The sequence below is a fragment of the Dermacentor variabilis genome, chromosome 5, assembly GCF_050947875.1.
Source record: "Dermacentor variabilis isolate Ectoservices chromosome 5, ASM5094787v1, whole genome shotgun sequence".
Taxonomy (NCBI): Eukaryota; Metazoa; Arthropoda; class Arachnida; order Ixodida; family Ixodidae; genus Dermacentor; species Dermacentor variabilis.
Genome location: NC_134572.1, coordinates 160,326,481 through 160,349,763, shown reverse-complemented (window position 1 = coordinate 160,349,763; position 23,283 = coordinate 160,326,481). Strand labels below are relative to the sequence as shown.

Below are 23,283 nucleotides of genomic sequence, written 5' to 3'. Positions count from 1 at the left end.
CCTTTTTTTTTTTTGGTTTTTGAGATTCGTGTGGACTGGTTGCTGCGTAAACAGCGGTAACGGATACGTGGCTGGAGCTTTATGAGTGGTTGTGCTTCCCTGGGCACACAAACTGGACATCTGCACGATGCGCACAGGGCACGGGAACGTGTGCACTCTGCATGCGGTTTGTGCGAAAGGCGATCCATTGAAGATCCTGTAGACATCCTTCACTATTTGGGCCGAATCAACGTGGAAAACTTTCTTTCCTTGTTCCTCATGGAAGTAGGGAGCGTAAGATGGTCAACGCGCTGCGTATTATAGGCTGCCCTTGGGTGAATAGAGACTAGCGCACAGGGGGGAACGTGGTAATGGCATGTTTTTCACGTGGTCAGGAGACAATGTGAGAATGCCTCTTTCGGTTTCTAATCATTTGTGTACAAACGGCAGCTGATGTCGTTGCCTTGCATCTGTGGTTGTCATGCTACTAGTCTGGTAGGCTACATGGTATGTTGAAGTTCCAACTGGTACACGCGCCACTCTCCCCCCCCCCCCCCGACCCCCGCCCATCAAACAACCAGAAAAAACATCTGTAGCATTATCTAGATTCATATATTTGAATAAATGGAAAGAGAGAAGTGTGCGTTCTTTCTGCAATACATGAGGAGACGAAGAGTTTATGACAAAAGAAGTTGCTGTTCCCGCGGGTTGAGACCATTGAGTGCTAGAGCGCCTTAGAAACATAAAAAGAAAACTCTATTGCGTTGTTGAAACTTAGATACATCAAAGAAGGTTCACGTCTTCTTGCCTTATGAGCGAGGCTAATTTGATGGACACGGAATAACGTACTTGAGCAAAGCTGAGGCGGAGCAATCGTGGGCCTCGATCACCAGGCCAAACCAGCCTGTTACTAGAACCCACCACCACCACCAACACACGAGTCCTAGTCATCCTGCCATATTTTCATCTTAAAACGATATGGATGCTAGCTAGTTAGTACGAATCCACGTGTAAAAAAGAGCGCAAAATAAACACAGACAAGGGAGGAACACCGAAGGAGCGCTGCCCTGTATTCCTCCCTTGTCCATATCTATTTTACGCTGTTTTTCACCTATTGATATTTTCATATTTTTAATGAACGTGTTTGTTATAACCAGTTAACCAATAAGATATTCGGATCAAGCTACCTTGTACGTATTTTTTTTCTAAATAAAAATAACGTCATAGTTTCGCCCGAAAGGCGTAGCATCGATTGCGATAGCAAATTAGTAGACAGCTAAAAGATAACAGTTTTGTCGGAAGTGTAAACATGTGAACATTCTCTTATGAACTAAATTAACAAGCATTGTGTCGCGCGCACAAGCAAACATGAACGCATCCCACTCGATGACCGCACACACTGGCTATCAAAACGCTGGAGTGGGAACGGGTGGCAGCAGCAGCGAGCGAATAGACCTTCGCGCTGCTTCTTGCTTCAATGCGAACTAAGCAGCGAGAACAAAGCGCACACGAAAGTATCAGCACTTCACGCCACGCATTCTGTTCAATCTATCGTAGATCGTTTTCAAGATATAGGGCGCGCGCGCTGACGCGCCACAAGCAGCCGCTATCGAACGTTACCTCCCTCACTTCCTCCTTGTGCCTTGCGCGCGACGGAAGACGATGTGCTTACGCTTCGCTTTCCTCACTTGAGCGCGCGAAATCGCAGTCTGTCCAATGCATCGCAAATCGCTTTCAAGACAAGAGGTGCGCGACCGCGCCATAAGCAACCGCCGCCAAAGTAGGACGCTCCCTCCCTTCCCTCCCCCCAGTGCCCTGCGTGCGACAGAAGACGGTGCGCTTCCTCTCCGCTTTCCTCCATTGCGCGCGCGAGATTGAACCACCACCATCGTAGGCGCACAGCGTATCCTCGCACGCTTTCACTCGCACATACAGCGCGCGGCGACGATATTATCGCCCTTGGACTTTATACCTAACATTACGGCGACGGCGACGAAAGAAATGCGTCTGGTGTGTCCATATAATTGCTATCGCAATAAACATTCAGAAAGACGTGGCGATGCTCTGTGCAACCTTATAAATGACACCTTGGTCACTAATATACTAAATTAAATACATGTAAATTATTTTTTTAACCACGTGCGACAAACGAAAGATGGCGCAAGGATGCCCAACGCGCACTAATGATTTGCAGTTACCACTGTAATACCGTTCACATAAGGTCCTGCGCTATCTCTTTAAAATAGTATGAACCTTTTGTTGGCCCAGCCGACATGTTTTGCTGGTGAGAACACGTCGCGACATTGAAGAAGGTTCGAATGAATCTTCATTGTATACTGCGGATTACATGTGCGATTTCTCACAGAAAAAAAATAACATTCGGCAGAACACGTCTCACGATGGCGATAATGCGTTTAGCATTCAATTAATTTAGCGACGTAACGTATTGGCACCGTCGCAACGAGTTATGCATGAGGCGTGTACATTGCAGCGGGGCTCCTCTCTCGCGCTTCCCTAAGAAGACTGGGCCATCTAGCGCAGCCACCGGGAAGCCTGCGCGTGGCTTTCGAAATGCATGGCGCACTGGTGCTTGCGAACGCTGAGAAACGGGCTATACAGGCCACCCGGCTCCTCTCTTAAGCTTCTTTCTGGACTCTCTGTGCCATCTAGTGGCACTGCGGGGAAGTCCACGCGTGGCCTCCGAGACGACAAGCATGGCGCGCCGTTGCATGCGAACGCTGAGAATTGTTTCTTGCCTTCCTGCGCACCGAGTGGGACATACTCAGTGACTCAAGTTGGCGAGAAATTCATTGAAGAGGGGCACCTATGTCCGGCGCATTCATGGTACAGCTCATAAATTGATGGCATGAAAAAACGTTTCTTGAAAAGCGGCACATACCCATTTGCTGTACTTGAGAGAGAGAGAGAGAGAAAGCACTTTATTTGCACCCGTCAGAGGGTATGGGTGATCGCAGTGAGTCGCAGCTCCCCTTTTCACCGTCTACCTCCCCCCTAGATGTCGGCCGGAATCAGTTGGCTTCCGGCGGCGGCCTGGGCTTGACCGATGACTTGCTTTTGGGCTTGTTCTACATGGCTGTGGAGGGAGGATTCCCATGACTCTTTGTTCCCATGTAGACCGTTTAGCGCTGGGCAAGCCCAGAGCATGTGGTTTAGGGTCTCTATGCCTTCACAGTTTTTGCATTTGGAAGAGTTCACTTCAGGATGCCATTTGTGTAGGACATACGGGTTTCGGAAGGTACCCGTCTGCTGTACTTGAGGAACCGTCGGGGCGTGGGTGGGATTTCTCCCAGCAACGGATAAATTTAAAGTATATTTTTTGTCATCTTAAAGGGGCACATTCCCAGTGACACATACCTAGTTACCAAGTCGGAGTTAAATACGTTCATTGAAGAGGTGCACGCGCCTACTCGTACATGCCATATTTGCACGATTCTACCACGCCACCGATTGTAATGCGCAGTTATATTAGCGCCCAAATATAAAAATCTAAATTCTGACATTTCACGTGCCAAAATTGGCGATAATTATGAAGCACGCCATAGGGGAGGGCTCCAGATTAATTTTGGCCACCTGGTGTTCTTTAATGTGTACCTAAATTTAAGTATGCGCGTTAGCGTTTTCGCATTTTGCCCCCATCGAAATGCGGCCGCCGCTGCCGGTGTCGCATAAGCGACTTCGAGCTACGCAGCCTAAAGACTACGTAGCCTCTGGGCTACTGGGCTACGTAGCCTTTGGGATACCACGTCGCGCGGCGATACGGAAGAAATTGGTTAAAGAGGGTTAATGCGCGAAGCTGAAACGCGTGGTTCCGTTGTTTATCACTGGGTTATTCCCGATGGTTCATTAAACGACGGCTGCCGGATCCTCGGTACGCATTTGCTGCTTGCGTTCGGCTGCACGAGTCCCTTCTTGTGCCCGCGCTGCAGCACCAGCACGGCGTAGACGAGCTCGTTCCTGGTTCTGCTCGCGGCGTTGCTGATCGAAAGCTGCCTGCTCCCCAGGAGTATGTATGACGCGTCGCCTACCCATTTCGGAGCCGGAGAGAAACCGCTGCGCGTGCGCTCGGCTGCGACGGAGAGCAACGACGTCACTACAGGCGCAGCTAATCTAACATCACCTAGATAGCACAAGACCTTTTCACTCCGATCCATGGCGTCAGATTACCTGACTCGACTGCCATAGAATCTACCGGAGATGCTCCCAAGTCGGCAAGAGTGATTTTGACGTCACCGCTTTCATCATGCCAACTTTGTCAATGGAAATTTCGGGACAGGTAGCGTGACGTAATGGATCGGAGTAAACAGGCCTTGTGCTATTTTAGTGGTCTTGGCTAATCACGCGCTTCTCTTTCTCTCTCTTTTTCTTTGCGCATGTGCGCGGTATTGCACCGGAGGAGTTTTCGGCGTACAGGCGACCGAGAGACGGACGGACGGATGAATCGGCTAGCCGTATACAGCTTCGCTGTAAAATGAATAACTTCGTGCTGATTCTACGACGCACATCAAGCAACAAAACCCGAGTCGGCGTGTTCCGTGTTGAAACGATATTAGAGCGTTTTAGATTAGGGGACGCAAGTGGCTTGCGTCCTCTTGTCTAAAACTGTCTATTATGGAACATACAAAAGCATACAGACACGCAGTCATGCACACAGCTGAATCTTAGCGGCTAGTGGCTATCGAAGTTCAACGGCACCTCCTTCTTGCTGTCTACCGACTACAAAAAGTCATCTTCAGTTCCGTTTGATGCATTAGAAATGCCACACTTCTGGTGGCTCGCGCAACCATCGTCTGCGGGAGGGCATTCCACGCACCATGGCCCCACCCTGCGATATCTGCGGGCGTCCCTCTCTTCAGAATGAAATTATGTGCACTCGACAAACTGAAACCTGATGAGAGCTGCGTGTGGTTACTTGTGCAGCGTCTGCCATTATACATATCTCTTTGGGACAAAGTTGACCAAGCAGCCTTCAATGGCAGTGTGGCTATAGGTACCTCGCACTGAGTTTTTCTTTTGGTAAGAATGAGTCATTTTTGATTTTGAGTAGAATTAGCCACCGTCACCCATGCTTCGACGCATTGAGTCAAGTGTGGGACCATTCCCTCATTTGTGATACGTGGGCGACAGATTGGTTGCAAGCTTTAGTATGAGTTGGGATGAATATCTGTAGGCAACAGGGAGATACTTACTCTGCCAGTAAGCTGCGCGACTCCCCTTGTCACTGTGTAACAAGCTACGTTCATACTTGCCGACGTTCCAGGGTTGAAATCCTTTCCTTGGAGGTTAGCGATACAACGCAGGTGGGATAGTGAATTTTTTTTTACCCTCGGGAAAAGCCACGCATGGAGAAGGACCGCCAACACAGACAGTGCCTATGTAGCAGCGGTCCGTGGGCTTGGTCATAGATTCATTCCATTCCTATAATACGCCAGTCACTATTTTTGAAGCCAACTACTCTACACGTTTTCCCTCGGCCGCTTCACATTTTGCAGCACAAATGGAACGCAGTGCCTTAGAGAACACCCAGTTGCATTTCCGACAGCTGATCGCACAGTAGCAGGGCAGAAGCGGTGATGGTTTAGCATTCGTGCGCTTTCGCTGAGGCAACGTTTAGCCCGCCGCCGAAAGCGCCCTGTCGTTCCCGAAGACCAAACTGCTCCGCGAAAAGGGTCAATAGGCCTCTTTTCAATGAACCTCTCAGATGTGAATTTGGGTTACTAGGTGTGTGTAACTGGGTATCAGCCGCTCTTCTATGAACCTCTTGAACACCAACTTGGGTCACTGGATATTGACACAGGGTATGTGTCACGATGCAGGTGCTGGTTTTCAATAAACCTGTGTCACGCCAACTTGGGTCATTGCGTATACGTGACAGTGGTTACCTGTCCCTGGGTATGTGCCGCTCTGCAATGATATTGTTAAACAGCTCGAAACGAGACGAAGGCCCGCAAAAAAAGAAGGGAGGGGGGGCGTGGATGAAGACAAGCGCCGTTCTTTTGTGTTGTTTCGCACTGTTTAACAAGATAGAAGACCAAATAGCCCGGTCTCTTACCTTGCTGCTCTTCAATGAACTCCTTCTGCATCGATTTGGGCAACTATGTGTAACTGTTTGTGCGTCACTCTTCAATGTATCTATTCGTCACCATCTTGGGTCACTGTGCCTGCGTCATCCCTCAAAAAAAAAAAAACGAAATTCTCCTGTGGCCGGCGGATTCAACCCACTTCATAAATATGCAGACTACCTTATCGGTATATATATTCACGCACTCACAGCGCGGGGAGTTTGCTGTGGGGGCGCCAGGTGGCGCAGCGAGTCCAGAAGGCAGTAGGGCGCCCCGATAGCAGCAAAGCGGTGCCATCAAGGCACTCAAAGAGGGATGCGCGAGAGAACATCTGGGTTGCTTGCGCACATTTTACCGGGTGTCTCAGCGAACGCTTTCAATATCTTTTAACGCGATAGCGTTAAGGAGCTCGTGTCGCAGAAAAGCCGGTGTCGTCGGCGTCGGTGTCGGCGTCCGCGGCGTTGGCCGTGAGCGATAAATCACGGCAGGCACTTCATAAATAAAAAGCAACTTCCAAGATGGGCTGGGTGGGAATCGAACCAGGGTAGTGTGAGACGGAGACGCTACCACTCAGCCACGAGTTCAATGCTTCCAAGCGGTACAAACGCGCCTCTAGTGAATGCGGTGTTGCCTTCGAAACGAGCCGTGGAAAGTTATACTGCGGTGTATATCGGTAATTATGAACATGTAACTTACAGAAGTCGCAATTACACGAGTAGCGAAGTGCGTTTCCGCTGCATTTCTTCTGGGCTTTCCGCACACGCAGAGCCATCTTGCGGCAAGCATAGAAGACCCCCTCCTCTCCATGTACGGCGCTGCCCGACAGATGGCGCGCCACGCGCGCATTGGAGCTGTACGAGGACCGGTGCGAGGCGGGTCGCGGCATGGACTCTCTCTCCCCTGACAACGCTTCGCCTTGCTCCCTCTGCAGAATCATGCGGCCTTCCTTTCTTTAGATCACCATCTGTCTATCTTTCGGCCCGTGCCGATCACGACGTTTGGCTGGCGTGCATCATTTCCCCCTCCGAGTTCTTTGGTTCGTTCCGCTTGCTCAGGCGCACGTTTCGTTGCTGCGCCGAACGCTGCGTTGCTCGACCATATGGCTCGACGCTCACCGCGTCCGATGCGGGGCGCCTCGTAAGTGATGGCTGCCCTGTAGCCCATTGTCTTACACCCCTTGGCGGGTCGACAGGAACGCTGTCGCGTTCCACTCTTGAAGGCGAAGCTTAAGCGTCCTCCAATTTTTTTTTTATATTTGCCTATGGTAGATAGCGCAATTCTAGCCTATGAGCTGGTCCACTTGAAGTGGCACACATTGTTTGCACTAAAAATTGAAATGCATAATAGACTAATTAACAAAAAATTCCCAAATTACGCCTTGAATTACCTTATGGAGCGTATTGCAACTTACAAGTTATGGCCTGGGAGTTCGCAAGGTAGATCCACTTGGAACGAATTCGCAGGATGACACCAGTTTCGATATAGTAATTCCCGAACTTTGTGAAAAAAAATGCATTAGCGTTACAGTTACTATGGCGCTTGAATGCAAAAAACAACATTTTTTTAAAGAAAGTAAGTAACTGGAACGCCGATGCATATCTCCGCAAAGTTCGGGAATCAATACCTCGAAACTAGTGTCATCCTGAGAATCCATTCCCAGTGGATCCGCCTTGCGAACTCCACGGCTATAACCTGTAAATTGTAATATGGGCCATAAGGTAATTAGCTTATTTATTTATTTATTTCATTACCTTCAATGCCGGAAAGCGTTACAGAAGGGAGTGGGAAAAAACATAATTGTTATGATTGTGGCGGCTAGTATATAGCATAATAATTGACGACAGCGGATTTAAATACAGAAACACTTGGAAAGGTGGCTACCGAGGTGGGCAGGTGGTTACATTCCCTCGATGTCATTGGCAAAAATGAATCTGAAAATTAGTATGGCAAAAAGGGATTTCAACTTTATGACGGTGATTAGTACGACAAGACATATAAGATGGCTTATTAAGAAGTTAATTTTTCAGATGTGCATTATGAAGAATCTTAAGAAACAAGGATAAACGAAACACTTTTCTGCGCAGAGAAAGATTAGGGAGTTTCAAAATGTGTTTCATCGATGATACACATTAAAAGCGAGAATAATTTGACAGAATGAAACGTGCACTACGGTTTTGCACTGATTCTAATTGGTTATGAAGAAATTCTTTACTGGGACCCCACAAAGCGCATGCATATTCAAGCTTAGACCTTACAAGTGTCTTGTATAAGAAAGTAGCTTCATTAGGGATTTTTGTTAATTAGCTAATTATGCATTTAATTTTTTGGAGCAAGCAATGTCCGCCTCTTCGAGCAGACAGTTGATTGACTAGAATTGTGGGATCTGCCACAGGCAATCTGAAAAAAATTGCAAGTGTTCGCTTGAAACACCCTGTACATGACGAATTTTGGCGGTCGCAAAAGGTTGTGTCGATACATTGCTTCAGTGTCAATTCCAGTGACGCCGACATTTACTGTCAGATGGATTTTGCCGTACTTTTATCGCGATATCAATTATATGGATACTCCGGGCGCATTTCTGCCGTCGGCGTTGCCATGATGCTCCATATAAAGTACAAGCACGATAACATCGTCGCCGCGCGTCGTATGCTGTATGTGCGAGGAAAAGCTTGCGACGGTCAGCCGACAATCGCGGCTCAGTCTCGCGCGCGCAAGGGAGGAAAGCGGAGAGGAAGCGCGGCGTCTTCCGTCGTGCGGCAGGAACCGGGAGGACAAGAGGGATGGGGGGGGGGGAGCGGCGTTCTATACTGGCAGTTACTGCGTACGGAGTGGCCGCGCGGGCGCCCTATCTTGAAAGTGACCTGCGATGTGGACAAAGTGTGCCGAGTGCTGGTAACTTCGTATGCGCTGTGCTTTCGACGTTTAGTTCGCGTTGAACCAAGACGGAACACGAAGGTCGATTCGTTCGCTGCTGCAGCCGCTCTTCGTCACTCCTGCTTTTCGACAGCGATTGTACGCGGTCATCGAGTGAGATGCGTTCATGCTTATCTGTGCGCACGTGATACCGTGATTGTTAATTTATTTAGTAAGCGAATTTTTACATGCTTATACAGCCGATAATTCTACTATTGATACTTCGTATCGCTGTCTACTAGTCTGCTATCGCAATCGGTGCTTCGCCTTTAGGGTGAAACTGCGACTTTTCTTTCTTCTTCTTTTCAGCGAGGTGCTTGCGCTTGGAAAGTCGAAATCATGGCCCGAGGTAATGGGCATTCTAACCAAGGGCAGGACGAAAGAAATGGACGCCACTCCATTGTTGGAATATTTCCAACCCTTGTACAGGTGGCTCCAGAAGCAGAACGAAGGAAAACCCGTGGGCTGGAGGAGTGACAACGCCACCGTCTGCCCGCACGCCTCAGACAAATAATGAAGCAAAAAAACTATGCCACGATCTGATTAAAACATTTGTTTTATCTGTATTAGAGGAGATGTTGATGCATGCAGAAGGCTGCTGGCTACTCCTTTTCTCTTAATTGAAAGTGTTTACCATGGATTAGAAAGCAATATATATATATATATATATATATATATATATATATATATATATATATATATATATAGAACTTGAGCGGTGCTACAAGGTAAACGGAACAAGTATTTAATTTCAACAGTTTCGATTGGTGGACCGAACTTCATCAGGGTTTACAGAAAAATGGCAGTTCAGTCCTGATAGGGAAGACTCCAGACCGGGTGCCCGGTCGTTCTCAGATACATCAAACCGAGAGGAACAGTTGTGACAGTGATTGACTTTCTCTCGGCGCTTTGGCAGATTTACAGCTGCCTTTGGCAACTATGCAGGGCAAGAGGAAGGCGGAGTCCCATGTATGTAGAGTAAGGAGGTCAGTGAGAGATAAAAAAGAAGAAAAGAAAACGAAAAAAGTACACAGGAGGAGACATAAGTCGGAGAGTGAAGGCGGCGGGAAGTAGCGGCAGCTAGGTTCCCGTTGACACGAGGCAAGGAGGGAGAAAACGGTCGCTGCGCAGCACCAGTGCGCGTGCTGCCGTTGTAGCGGGAGAGAGGGCAAGTTGACTCGGGCAGCGGAAGGCACAATATATATACATATATATATATATATATATATATATATAGTAATTTCCCCTATGTTGTCCTTGGTGTCAGTGTTTGTTGGGTTCTCAGATATGACTAATAATAATCGGGCCCCTCGGTATATATATATATATATATATATATATATATATATATATATATATATATATATATATATATATATATATATGTGTGTGTGTGTGTGTAGTAGCAACCTAACTGGCGGTCAAGCACTCACACAACAATAATATACAAAAAATGTTCCTGAGCGTGGCATGGCATGGGAAGAACTTTATTTTAGTCCAGAGAAACTAGGGTCCGAGGGCACAAGCCCCCAGGCTAAGTCGGTGGCTCCGCCCACGTAGGCACCGGTAGGCCAAAGGCTTTCCCGATGTCGTGAGCTCTCCGGACGGCCAGGAGTTGATCTTAGAGGACTTCGCTGGATATGCGTCGACTCCAGTCCTCCTCACTGTTGAGATCCGAAGCCCTTTGGTTGGGGCACAGTCAGAACATATGATCAAATAGACAAGGAGTGTGTCCACAACTTTTACATTCCGCGGGATAATCCTGGTCAATTTTGTTAAGCACGAAAGGTGTGGGATAAGATTTAGTTTGAATCATTCTTAATGTGACTGCCTGAGCTCGGTTGAGCTTCTGATGGGGGGGGGGGGGGAAGACCTCCTGCCGTCCCTATAGTGTGAGGTGATCTCGTGAAAAGTAGTAAGTGGATCTTTGTAGGAGCCGCAGTCATCCTGGAGCAGTTCCTGATCTGATGTGCGGCATGTGAGATCTCGCACAGCAGAGTGAGCTTGCTCATTAGGATTGCAGCCATTGGGGCTGACCGAGTGGCCCTGATAAGCCGGAAATCAGACTAGGTGTGAGCTATCCAGTTGGTCGTAATTATGAGTATTAATACTGTGTATAAGTAACTTGTGTGCTTCCACTGAGACGAAGCCAGCTGAGTAATTCCTAATAGCTGTACGGGAATCGGAGAAAATCGTGGAGCCTCTCCTCATTGTAATTGCAAGTGCTATGCTTGCTTCTTCGGCGGCATGAATGGAGCTGAACTGCATGAACGTATAAGTGCGTTTAGCTTAGCCTTCTCTCCTTTCCCCCAGTTCAGGTATGATGCAATGTACATCACACGCGATTGATGAAAAATGCATGATATGCTCTGATGAGATTGTCCTCCTTGAGGCCTGCATTTCGATTTGAGACCCTGCCCAGGAGCTTTAAAGTACTGTTGGCCTACCCTGTGAGACGGTTCAGGGCCGTAGCGTTACAGCTCCTTGCGTCAATGAGAAGACCCAGAATTTTAATTTTCTCTACTCTGGGTATGACCTGTCCTGTGTTGTCTGTGATTTTAATTGGCAGAGTTTCTAAAGGCGCAAGGTTTCTAACACCTTGTCTCCCCTGTCTAAAGAGCAGCAGCTCAGATTTACTAGGTGATAGCCTGAGTCCGGTGCCCTTAAGGGAGGATTCTGTGGTGTCTACCGCTACCTGTAGTGTCTGCTCTAGTGCTGCGAGTGACCCCCTTGGGACCAACACTGTGACATCGTCACCGTATATGGCGTGCCCCAAGCTCGGGATTTTGGACAATTCCTCCGAGAGCCTGTGCATGGCAATGTTAAAGAGGAGTGGGGACAATACTGAACCTTGTGGTGTGCCGTTGTTGCCTAAATTGTATGGACCACCTGTGACTATCCCGAGTTTGACCCGAGCTGTCCGATTAGCTAGAAAGGACCTCACATAATTGTAAAAATTGCTACCCAGGTTCAAGGTTGAGATTTCATGTAGGATATGTTTATGTGCAACCGTATCAAATGCTTTGATAAGATCCAGACCCAGGAGGCCCTTTACGTCCCTGCTAGGGTCGTCAATAATAGCCCGTTTGATCATGAGCATGGCGTCCTGTGTGGATAATGCCTTCCGAAAGCCTATGAGATTGTGCCTGAAAAGCTCCTGGTTTTCTATGTGTTCTATTATCCTGTTATGAATAGCATGTTCGGCTACTTTGCCAATACAGGATGTAAGTGATATGGGCCTGAGGTTCCCCTTTGTTAGTGGTTTGCCGGGTTTCGGTATAAACGTCACCTTGGCATCCTTCCATTCCGGTGGGACGGTGCCGGATCTCCAGTGACTATTAATTTTGACCGTGATTATGTCTATGGCATCATCGTCCAGGTTTCGCAAAAGTTTATTTGTGATGCCATCCGGACCCGGGGCAGATCTCCAATTTAAATTAAAAAGTACATGCCTTATCTCAGCTGCAGTGAAGTCACTGTCCAAGTCCGGTTGCGATATTCCGGAGTAAGGTTCGCTTATTTCTTCTTCGTTTTCATATTCATATTCATATTCATATTCCTGAGCAGTTCCCTGTTCTTTCTAAGGTAGAAAGGACGCATCTCATTGTCGCCGCGCTCCTAACACAGCACACGCGAACACTCACACTTTTTTTCTTTATTTATCCGAAATATATACTAGTGTCGGAAACAAGTATATCTATATCGACTCGTACACGTATCTCTCATAAAGAATTTCGCCACCACGCTATACGTTGAACGGAATTTCGTTCGGCGTTCCCTTGACAGTCTCATAACTTTCGGACCTCCGAGCGTAACTGTCTGATCGCATGCTCTCTCTGGCATTCAATACGTGGTCCACTGGTAAAGGGAGAGCAAGATTTGTATTTCGGGACTGTTTGCAGCTCAGTGATGACAGGAAGTCTTCCACAATTATTTCTTACTGTTACATGTCTACCTAGTTAACGCATCACATCAAGCACTTTTCTCGAATGAAATCGATAATACCAGGATCACACATTGGAGTTATGTTGGCTTGAGAGTAAATATGTTTTCTCTTAAGAAAGAATCATAGTGCAAGTAAGTTGTAATCGTTAAATGAAGCTGTCAATTCTAAAGCTATAAGTGGGGATCAAAATGTCTTTCACTTTAGCATACGTGCTATATGCTGCCGAAAAGGTTAACAGATATTTTGGCAAAATATCTGCTGGCAGCCAAAACGACAATTGTTGTCAAAAGTATACACCGCTTTGCGTGAGAAAGACAACCTCCTTGTCTTTCTCTCTCCTTTACCTATATCATAAGAAGCCAACAAACACCCCAACCTTCGCGGAATGCGAAGTTTGTGGGTTCGGTTCCCACCTGCGGCAAGTTGTTTTTTCATCCAATTTAATTTCCATTAATTTATCGTTTCTTGATTTCATTTATTAAGCACAAGTAATTTCCCCTATATTGTCCTTGGTGTCTTTGTTTGTTGGCTTCTTAAGATATGACTAATAAAAATCGGGCCCCTTGGTTAACCCCCTTTCTTCTCGTTGCTCTCCTTTACCTGTCACTCAAGTTTTGTTCTAGTGACGCTGCTGATGGCTTCACAACAGAAACGAGGAACGATTACCAGCGAAATATTTTAAAAGCAGTTGTTAGTGCAGATGAGCAACGATAGGATCAGGCCCACTTGTTCTATTTACTATATATATCCGACATTAATAAATATTCGGAGAAAAGTAACGCAGCAGTAATCGATGACTAATGAGTAAACCATCAAAGAGCTTTCGTTAGACAGTAATTTCTAACTCTAATCATTACATTTTTAATTGAAGTAATTGCAATTGTAATCAGTTACTTTTCGCCTGTAACGTTTACAAGTATGGAATGCAAGAACGCTCGCTTTACCAGCGGTACAAGCGCATGGCGGTGCAGCCACCTTGCTATGGTACTGTGCGGCCGCACCACCCATATCGGTACCACTGGCACCAAATCTATCTTCGTGATAGGCGCACATTTTTAATGTGCACAGTCTCCAAGATAAGCGCAGAGAAAGATACAACATACAGACCCGATGCATAAAAGTGTGGTTAACTCGTCAAGAAAGTATTCATCTTCAAAGTATACAAGTGCCCTCTCGGAGGCGGGCAAAATGGAAAAAAAAAATAACCTGACAGCACGCCTGCCCTTCGAAAACACGATTTACGTGAATAAAACTTCAACTTGGAGATTTCAATCACTTTGTCTCGGCGTTGACAGTGTCTTGGATCAGTGTGGTCCGGTTTAACTGTCTGTACTGTTCCAAAGCAGGGAAATAAGGCTGTTTAACCAGTGCGCTTTAGCGAATAGCACGAGCTCTGCGCACTTTGAGCAGTGACGTCGCGCGTTTAGACAGTAAGACAGAGGGAAATCAAGCAGGGCAAAGGTAGGAAGGTGAACCAGACGACCGTCCAGTTTGCTACCCTACAATAGGGGTAAGGGAAGGGGGATTATAAAAGGAGATAAATAGGGAGAGTGTGAACCTAGTATCGAACCGCCAGCTGAAGTTGAATTAGTTTAAGCTGTTTATAAACAGATGAAAACGTTATTGCTGCGAAATATCGATAAAATTTTCACGCCTTCGAGTAAACGAAAATTACCGAAGAACCGATCTCACGATGACTGTCGTCGGTAATGCGTTAACATTGCGACAACATACCGACACAACGAACTGCTGCCGTCGGATCGAGTTATGAGGCGCGTACCGCATCGGGGCTCGTCGTTCACGCTTCCATAAGAGCACTCGGCGCACTCTGGCGCCGCCGGCGCGAAGCCTGGGCTTGGCCTCGGAAATGCAAGGCGCGCCGGTGCGTGCGAACACTGAGAAACGCGTCACGTGGCAACCGAGGCCCTCTTTCGGGCTTCTGGATGGATGAATGGATGGATGGAGGGGGGAGGTGCTATGAGCGTCCCATTCGAAACGGGGGGGGGGGAGGGATTGCGCCACCAGGCTCTTGCTATTATTTTGCCTATGTCCTACACATATCTAAAGAAAAGAAGAAAAACGAATTCCCAGCATCGAGCCTTCTTAACCACTATTGGGAACTTTGTTTCTTCTACGCCTTCGCTGTCTGCGATTTCCCTACTTTTCTGCCACCAAGCTTCCATTTGCCCGTTACTAAGAGACCCTTCTGGATTTCTGGCACGGTCGAGCTTGCGCCTGCAGGAATACGACATGACCATCGTTACAATTCAGGCCGCACGCACGAAGCTGCCGACACGTTGTCGCGCGCGCATGTTCAAACAATGCTATACAGAATGTATTTCAGGCGAAGTTGTACCTTGATTTAGGCGATTGGGGCACTGCAAAGGCAATGACATAGCATTGTCACACCACCACAATTTTATTTGCTATTGTAAACTGAAAACTCCATTCACTATAAAGATCATATAGTTGATTCAGAAAGGATGAAGGCTTGAGCATATACCTGAAGAACCATTTGATGTATAAAATATTGAGCACTTGACCATGTCAAGAAAGACACTGCATATTTCAAACTGAGAAAATTCATTGCGATCCTTTAAAAAATGACAACAGACGAGTGCAACCTTAAGAATTTGCAACATTTTGCAGCAAAGCTGTCTCAAGCAGTTGCAGTAACGTTAAAACGTCACACGCCATGGGTTGCTTTTTTTGAAACTCAGCCTGCAATAACATATTCAAGCACTTGTGCAGAAATTGCATCATCTCGCATCAAAATCTTGCAGAACTGAACAGGGTTGTATAGAACTTTAGAGAACTACATCGTCGTTACAAATTGTTCTAAAGATTCAATGCTGCGCATTTATTGTGGTATTTATTTTGGCGAAAAGAAGTGCAAGTGGTAAATGACCCAGCCAATGCACAGTCTTTGACATATTGGTGTTGCACAAAGCAAGAAAACTTCTTTGAGCGGCACAGAATTTCTTGCATGCATTGTCGCTGAAGTTAGTTGGCTGGATGAAAAAGCAGTATTTAGGACCATAGGTTATTCACATGTTAAATTATACAGACCCAGTGCTAAAAATAATTTTTGAATATGTCTATATGACCTGATACTCTAGCTGAGTTCACACTGTCATATTCATTATTTATGTTATATGCGCACACGCTGCAAATTTCGTACAACGACATTATTATGAAATAGCAGTCACCTGGGATTTTCGCGTTCTGGAGTTTTATTATGATGGCCGTGTTTGCAGCGGCGCTTCCGTCTGCAACTGCAGAGGGTACATAGTCTGCTTCTTCACTCTCACGCGCCTTCTCCCTTGTATGCAGGTATGTGCCTGCATAGTAAGTTAGAAAAAGAAACACTTCATTGTAATACTGGTAAACTTGCAGCCTCTGTGTGCCTAATGTAATAGTAGTGGCTATTGCAACTGTATATTGGAAGGTTTTTTTCATAACAGAATATTGTCACTACATACACTTGCAGAAAGAAAAACACCAGTGCGACCTCAATTTCTCTTGCTGAATTACTGGACAAAAAAATTAAATTACGCAAGGAAGAAACATGCTGTAAGAAGCTGCACTACCTGCTTACGTCACCAAAGATAATAAAAAGTCGAAATCGCAAACCGAGGCAACAGTGTACTATGGCAACAGGCCACGGTGCACGTTCAAGTAAACTTTTCCCTGCGCAATACAACACCGGAATTCATTAGCTTGTACTGATTGATCCTTGTTAAGAAATAAATTTTCATTCACCGTAATAGAGTTCTTCTCGAATACGTAGCACGCTTTACCTGTCTTTTTTTTTCTTTTGATGTTAATTTGCCTGTATGCTAAGTTATGGTTCCCACTCCTGCTATACCTGTATAATAGGACTGCAGTATACGCTAATAATTAAACTGCATAATTTGCATGTACGTCATTTCGGGTTAGTTCAGCGAGTGTGTCCACCATTGCTTGGTACCAGCCTGCGTGCGCTGCTTTAATGAGCTGTACCGCTACTGCACTGCCGACCAGATGGTACTGCTCGTGTCGTTATCATGCCGACCAGCGCAATTTTCGGATGCCTCAAAAAGTTTAACACTGCGAAAAAAGCTGAACTGCGCATTACCAGGTCCGCACCATTTACCAAAAGTTATAAAGTCCAAACGCAGACTCCTGTCGGAAAAAAGTTGGTGCCTGTGGCCAGCCCGAAAAACAGGATAAATCTAAATCATTTCCAGAAGATGTGCGACGTTTTTTTCCAGATTGAAAAATGGATTCATGGTAGGTAGCAACGCGAGGGGTTGGACAAAAGAGAACTTAGTGGCAATTTAGCGTAAATGCGAGAGAAATGTGTTAGCATTACGTTCAACCTATTCGAGCCACCGGTCCAATGAATTAAACCGTGCTATATATATATATATATATATATATATATCACTTTGACACTACTAATACTAACGCATTAACCAAAAACAAAACAGCCTTGGCCGACAAAGTGTCGGTCATTTCGTTTTCCTTGACCGTGGGCCCTTGGGCTACCCTCTGGTCATGAATCACAATCAATGCTCCCAATTTTCTGCTCGTCTCAACTCATTAATCTGTTAAACTAAAGCTCATTTGGATCAACTGGCTCATGTCCAGCAACTCCACTCATTTCCCTATGCCCCTACTTTCTAACAGCGCAGTCCAAACACACGGTGAGCACGAAATATCGCCGCATGCTCAGATGTTTTCAAGCTGCTTATGTTTCACGAAAGAAGATATGCCCCTCAATTTAAGAGAGTGCTTGCCAAATAGAAAACCAAAACTCACGCAAAGCAGCGAACACCTCATGTGTGCTTCAGCAACTTTTGTTTTACACACACACTGAGACAAAAAGAAAGAAACCGTGAAACCTGTGTGAGAAGCGGGCCGCCTGTGAATGGAGCAGCTAAAAGCACGATGACGCGAGAAAGCGTTCACTACCGTATGGGGGAGTAACTTGCTTGCATTGATTTCGCCGAGGACAGCCATAAATGAGGCATGCAGGGAGGCGCTTTTAACTACTGCGACTTGTAAACTTTCATTTCTTGTAGAGTGACGTAGATCGCAGTTACCGCCAGGTAATTCCAATCATACCCACGTTCGGCATGGTTGGCTGCACGTCGGCGTCCGAAGTCACACCCGCACGGATGCATTTCGTGCGGGGTTTTTTGCATAGTTAATGCACATAGCGATGGTCGCCGCGCCTTGTACGAGTGATCCTTCACAAGAGTGCAGACGGAAGAATCCCGAGGCTATGCGAAGAAGATTGTAGCACGTCTCATGATTCCTCGCAAAACAGGAACGCGCAATAGGGGCAAAACAGGGGAAAGTTATTGCTCACGCATTATAGCGTCGCATGAATCACATTGTTCGAGTAGGTTTCGAAGCGAATGGCGCACACACAGCGCGATAGGAGCGAGGTCGCTATAGCAATAGCGGACGGTCAGCACAGCCGACAGATGGGCCCATTGAAGATTTTGCCGCCGTCCCTTTCTCTCCTAGAGTTTAATTTTGAAACGTCTAACACGCGGAAAATGATGCAGAAATTATGCACACGGAATAAGATGGCGACAAGTTGATAACCGTGCACATAAGGTTGAACCTGTGTGAGAAGGAGGCCGTCTGTGACCGGAGCAACTAAAAGCATGATGACGCCTGATGATGTGTTCAAACTGCTTTGCATTTACAAAACCGCTGTAGCAACGAAAAATAGTCTTATGCTAACAATGTTTCAGCTAGTACGTCATGAACTTACATGTGATGTATGTCACTCTATATCATGGGCCCTACCGTTAAGTGACACCAAATACAGTACACAATCTTTATCGTACAATCTGCCGAAGTACTTAGATGTCCTTGAAGATAATCGTTTTTTCTGTTAGGTTGTTTTCTACACGAACGTTCATGGAATTGATAAATCTTTTCGAGCCTTTGACCGAATTGCTTGCCTGTGTAACTGTTTGACAATGCATTGTAAAGGACTTGAATGAATTCTATTTATCTGTAGTTTTGTCTACGTTGGCGTTAGAATTGTATAGTGGGAACTGGCATGAAATTGCGTAGTTGTGTAATTGCGTTAATTGTGTAAAATCACAATTATGTATTAGATTACGCGTAAAATTATAATTATGCAATAGATTACTCGTATTGAGAATGTTTCTCACTGATATGAATTCTGTTGCGTACACTTTGCCAACTATCGCATTGCCTTTGTTTTTCACCACACTGCTGCTCTGTGGGGCGTAGGGCGTCCTCAAGCTGCGTTTCGCAGCCGTTTCATTTCCTACCTCTCTCATTCTGTACTTTGTTTTGAGAGAAATCAGTCTGTTTAAAGAATAACAGGGCAAGGTGTTAAGAGGAACAATGCAGGAGCTTCAACAGATTCAACCTCCTTTGAACAGCGGCAGCATGTCATCCTCAGGATCCCCAGTCAACGGAACGTAACAAAGTCATTTTAGACAGCTTTCGATAACCTCAATGCGCAAACAATAAAAGAAACGTACGCAAGTGTAAACATGTCCCTTAATTAACATACGACATTCCAATTAAAGTAAAGGTGCCTTCATTACGAAACCTGCAGCCAGAAACTCTCACCAAAAAACGCGCTGTGAATAATTAAGCACCAGAGGTGTTAAAATGGCAGGGACTACTTACGTGAGCAAAAGGACGTGGAAGGCAGGGGCCGTATAACGTAAAACTATTCCAATATTTCTTTATTACAATCTCCTGAGGTCCAATTTGCGTAACCGCCCACGAAAGCAATGGGTGGTGACCCGCAGGGTTGCCTGAACAGACCAATCAAACTCTCTGCTCATTTATAGGAGGTCACCTTTTTTTGCTTTCAAAATGGATAACATTGCCTACACTGAGCGGCTTGTCTTCTCTAATTGGCTGACAAGAGGCGAGAAGCACGCTCAAGTGAAGCGGGTTTCGATATGGCCGAGTCACTGCACTGGAAATCGATAACCTCATGAAGAGACAGGTGCCGGCGTCTGCGATTGGCCCGCTTTCCTTAGCTTACGGGGGCTGCAATCTCAACGGCAGGTTCAGTATGCTGCTGAAAGAGATCCTCAGCAAAGAAAAGTTGCTAATTGGCTGGCAAGAGGCGAGGAGCACGCTCAAGTGAAGAGGGTTTCGATGTGGCCGAGTCATTGCACTGAAAATCGATAACCTCATGAAGAGGGGGGTGCCGGCGTCTGCGATTGGCCCGCTTTCCTTAGCTTACGGGGGCTGCAATCTCAACGGCAGGTTCAGTATGCTGCTGAAAGAGATCCTCAGCAAAGAAAAGTTGCTAATTGGCTGGCAAGAGGCGAGGAGCACGCTCAAGTGAAGAGGGTTTCGATGTGGCCGAGTCATTGCACTGAAAATCGATAACCTCATGAAGAGGGGGGTGCCGGCGTCTGCGATTGGTCAGCTTTCCTGTACTTAGCTTACGGTGTCTGCATTCTGCTGCATTCGCGTGCAAGAGGTCCGTGGTTCGAATCCCGGTGCCGGCAATTTTCCACCGGATTTAAAAAAAAATCCGCGTGTTCATAAAATTGCACAAACAGGCCTGGAGTGTGGCCTGATCCCGGTGACCAGAACCGGTAACGCACTCCCTTACCAGAGCAGGATTGGCCACCCTGGTGCAGTACTTGGCCACAACCTCCTATGAACACAACAATCAAACCCCGGCCCTCAGTCCCCAGCAGCTGCGAAGCAACTGACCACGGCGGCGGTCAGACCTGCGACGCAGCAGAGGGTGCTAGGAATCACTGGCTCCGGACAGGCCGCCATTGGAATATGAACCTGGCAACGTTTAACGCTAGAACGTTATCTAGTGAGGCGAGTCTAGCAGTGCTATTGGAGGAATTAGAGGGCAGTAAATGGGATATAATAGGGCTCAGTGAAGTTAGGAGGCCGAAAGAAGCATATACAGTGCTAAATAGCGGGCACGTCCTGTGCTACCGGGGCTTAGCAGATAGAAGAGAACTAGGAGTCGGATTCCTGATTAATAAGAATATAGCTGGTAACATACAGGAATTCTATAGCATTAACGAGCGGGTGGCAGGTCTTGTTGTGAAACTTAATAAGAGGTACAAAATGAAGATTGTACAGGTCTACGCCCCTACATCCAGTCCTGATGACCAGGAAGTCGAAAGCTTCTATGAAGACGTGGAATCGGCGGTGGGGAGAGTGAAAACTAAATACACTATACTAATGGGCGACTTTAATGCCAAGGTAGGCAAGAAGCAGGCTGAAGACAAGGCAGTGGGGGAATATGGCATAGGCCCTAGGAATAGCAGGGGAGAGTTATTAGTAGAGTTTGCGGAACAGAATAATATGAGGATAATGAATACCTTCTTCCGCAAGCGGGATAGCCGAAAGTGGACGTGGAGGAGCCCGAACGGCGAGACTAGAAATGAAATAGACTTCATACTCTGCGCTAACCCTGGCATCATACAAGATGTGGACGTGCTCGGCAAGGTGCGCTGCAGTGACCACAGGATGGTAAGAACTCGAATTAGCCTAGACCTGAGGAGGGAACGGAAGAAACTGGTACATAAGAAGCCGATCAATGAGTTAGCGGTAAGAGGGAAAATAGAGGAATTCCAGATCAAGCTACAGAACAGGTATTCAGCTTTAACTCAGGAAGAGGACCTTAGTGTTGAAGCAATGAACGACAATCTTGTGGGCATCATTAAGGAGTGTGCAATTGAAGTCGGTGGTAACTCCGTTATGCAGGATACCAGCAAACTATCGCAGGAGACGAAAGATCTGATCAAGAAACGCCGATGTATGAAAGCATCTAACCCTACAGCTAGAATAGAACTGGCAGAACTTTCGAAGTTAATCAACAAGCGTAAGACAGCTGACACAAGGAAGTATAATATGGATAGAATTGAACATGCTCTCAGGAGCGGAGGAAGCCTAAAAACAGTGAAAAAGAAACTAGGAATTGGCAAGAATCAGATGCATGCGTTAAGAGACAAAGCCGGCAATATCATTACTAATATGGATGAGATAGTTCAAGTGGCTGAGGAGTTCTATAGAGATTTATACAGTACCAGTGGCACCCACGACGATAATGGAAGAGAAAATAGTCTAGAGGAATTCGAAATCCCGAAGGTAACGCCGGAAGAAGTAAAGAAAGCCTTAGGAGATATGCAAAGGGGGAAGGCAGCTGGGGAGGATCAGGTAACAGCAGATTTGTTGAAGGATGGTGGACAGATTGTTCTAGAGAAACTGGCCACCCTGTATACGCAATGCCTCATGACCTCGACCGTATCGGAATCTTGGAAGAACGCTAACATAATCATAATCCATAAGAAAGGGGACGCCAAAGACTTGAAAAATTATAGACCGATCAGCTTACTGTCCGTTGCCTACAAAGTATTTACTAAGGTAATTGCAAATAGAATCAGGAACACCTTAGACTTCTCTCAACCAAAGGACCAGGCAGGATTCCGTAAAGGCTACTCAACAATAGACCATATTCACACTATCAATCAAGTGATAGAGAAATGTGCAGAATATAACCAACCCTTATATATAGCTTTCATTGATTACGAGAAAGCGTTTGATTCAGTCGAAACCTCAGCAGTTATGGAGGCATTACGGAATCAGGGTGTAGATGAGCCATATGTAAAAATACTGGAAGATATCTATAGCGGCTCCACAGCCACCGTAGTCCTCCATAAAGCAAGCAACAAAATCTCAATAAAGAAAGGCGTCAGGCAGGGAGATACGATATCTCCAATGCTATTCACAGCGTGTTTACAGGAGGTATTCAGAGACCTGGATTGGGAAGAATTGGGGATAAAAGTTAATGGAGAATACCTTAGTAACTTGCGATTCGCTGATGATATTGCCTTGCTTAGTAACTCAGGGGACCAATTGCAATGCATGCTCACTGACCTGGAGAGGCAAATCAGAAGAGTGGGTCTAAAAATTAATATGCAGAAAACTAAAGTAATGCTTAACAGTCTCGGGAGAGAACAGCAATTTACAATAGGCAGCGAGGCACTGGAAGTCGTAAGGGAATACATCTACTTAGGGCAGGTAGTGACGGCGGATCCGGATCATGAGACGGAAATAATCAGAAGAATAAGAATGGGCTGGAGTGCGTTTGGCAGGCATTCCCAAATCATGAACAGCAGGTTGCCGTTATCCCTCAAGAAAAAAGTATATGATAGCTGTGTCTTACCAGTACTCACCTACGGGGCAGAAACCTGGAGGCTTACGAAAAGGGTTCTACTCAAATTGAGGACGACACAACGAGCTATGGAAAGAAGAATGATAGGTGTAACGTTAAGGGATAAGAAAAGAGCAGATTGGGTGAGGGAACAAACGCGAGTTAATGACATCTTA

The 23,283-nt window shown here is 46.3% G+C and overlaps 2 protein-coding genes across 3 annotated transcripts in view; both read left to right on the top strand.

Moving 5' to 3' along the window:
- The window catches only part of LOC142583278 (angiotensin-converting enzyme-like), an 80,224-nt gene extending 70,669 nt beyond the window's left edge, over nt 1-9,555 (top strand). For both annotated transcript variants that reach the window (XM_075693684.1, XM_075693683.1), the window contains one exon: nt 9,282-9,555. In XM_075693684.1, coding sequence (XP_075549799.1) covers nt 9,282-9,486 — 205 coding nt within the window. In that variant the 3' untranslated portion in view covers nt 9,487-9,555. The remainder of the gene's footprint in view (nt 1-9,281) is intronic.
- The window catches only part of LOC142583277 (angiotensin-converting enzyme-like), a 246,195-nt gene that overhangs the window by 105,096 nt on the left and 117,816 nt on the right, over nt 1-23,283 (top strand). The window lies entirely within an intron of this gene.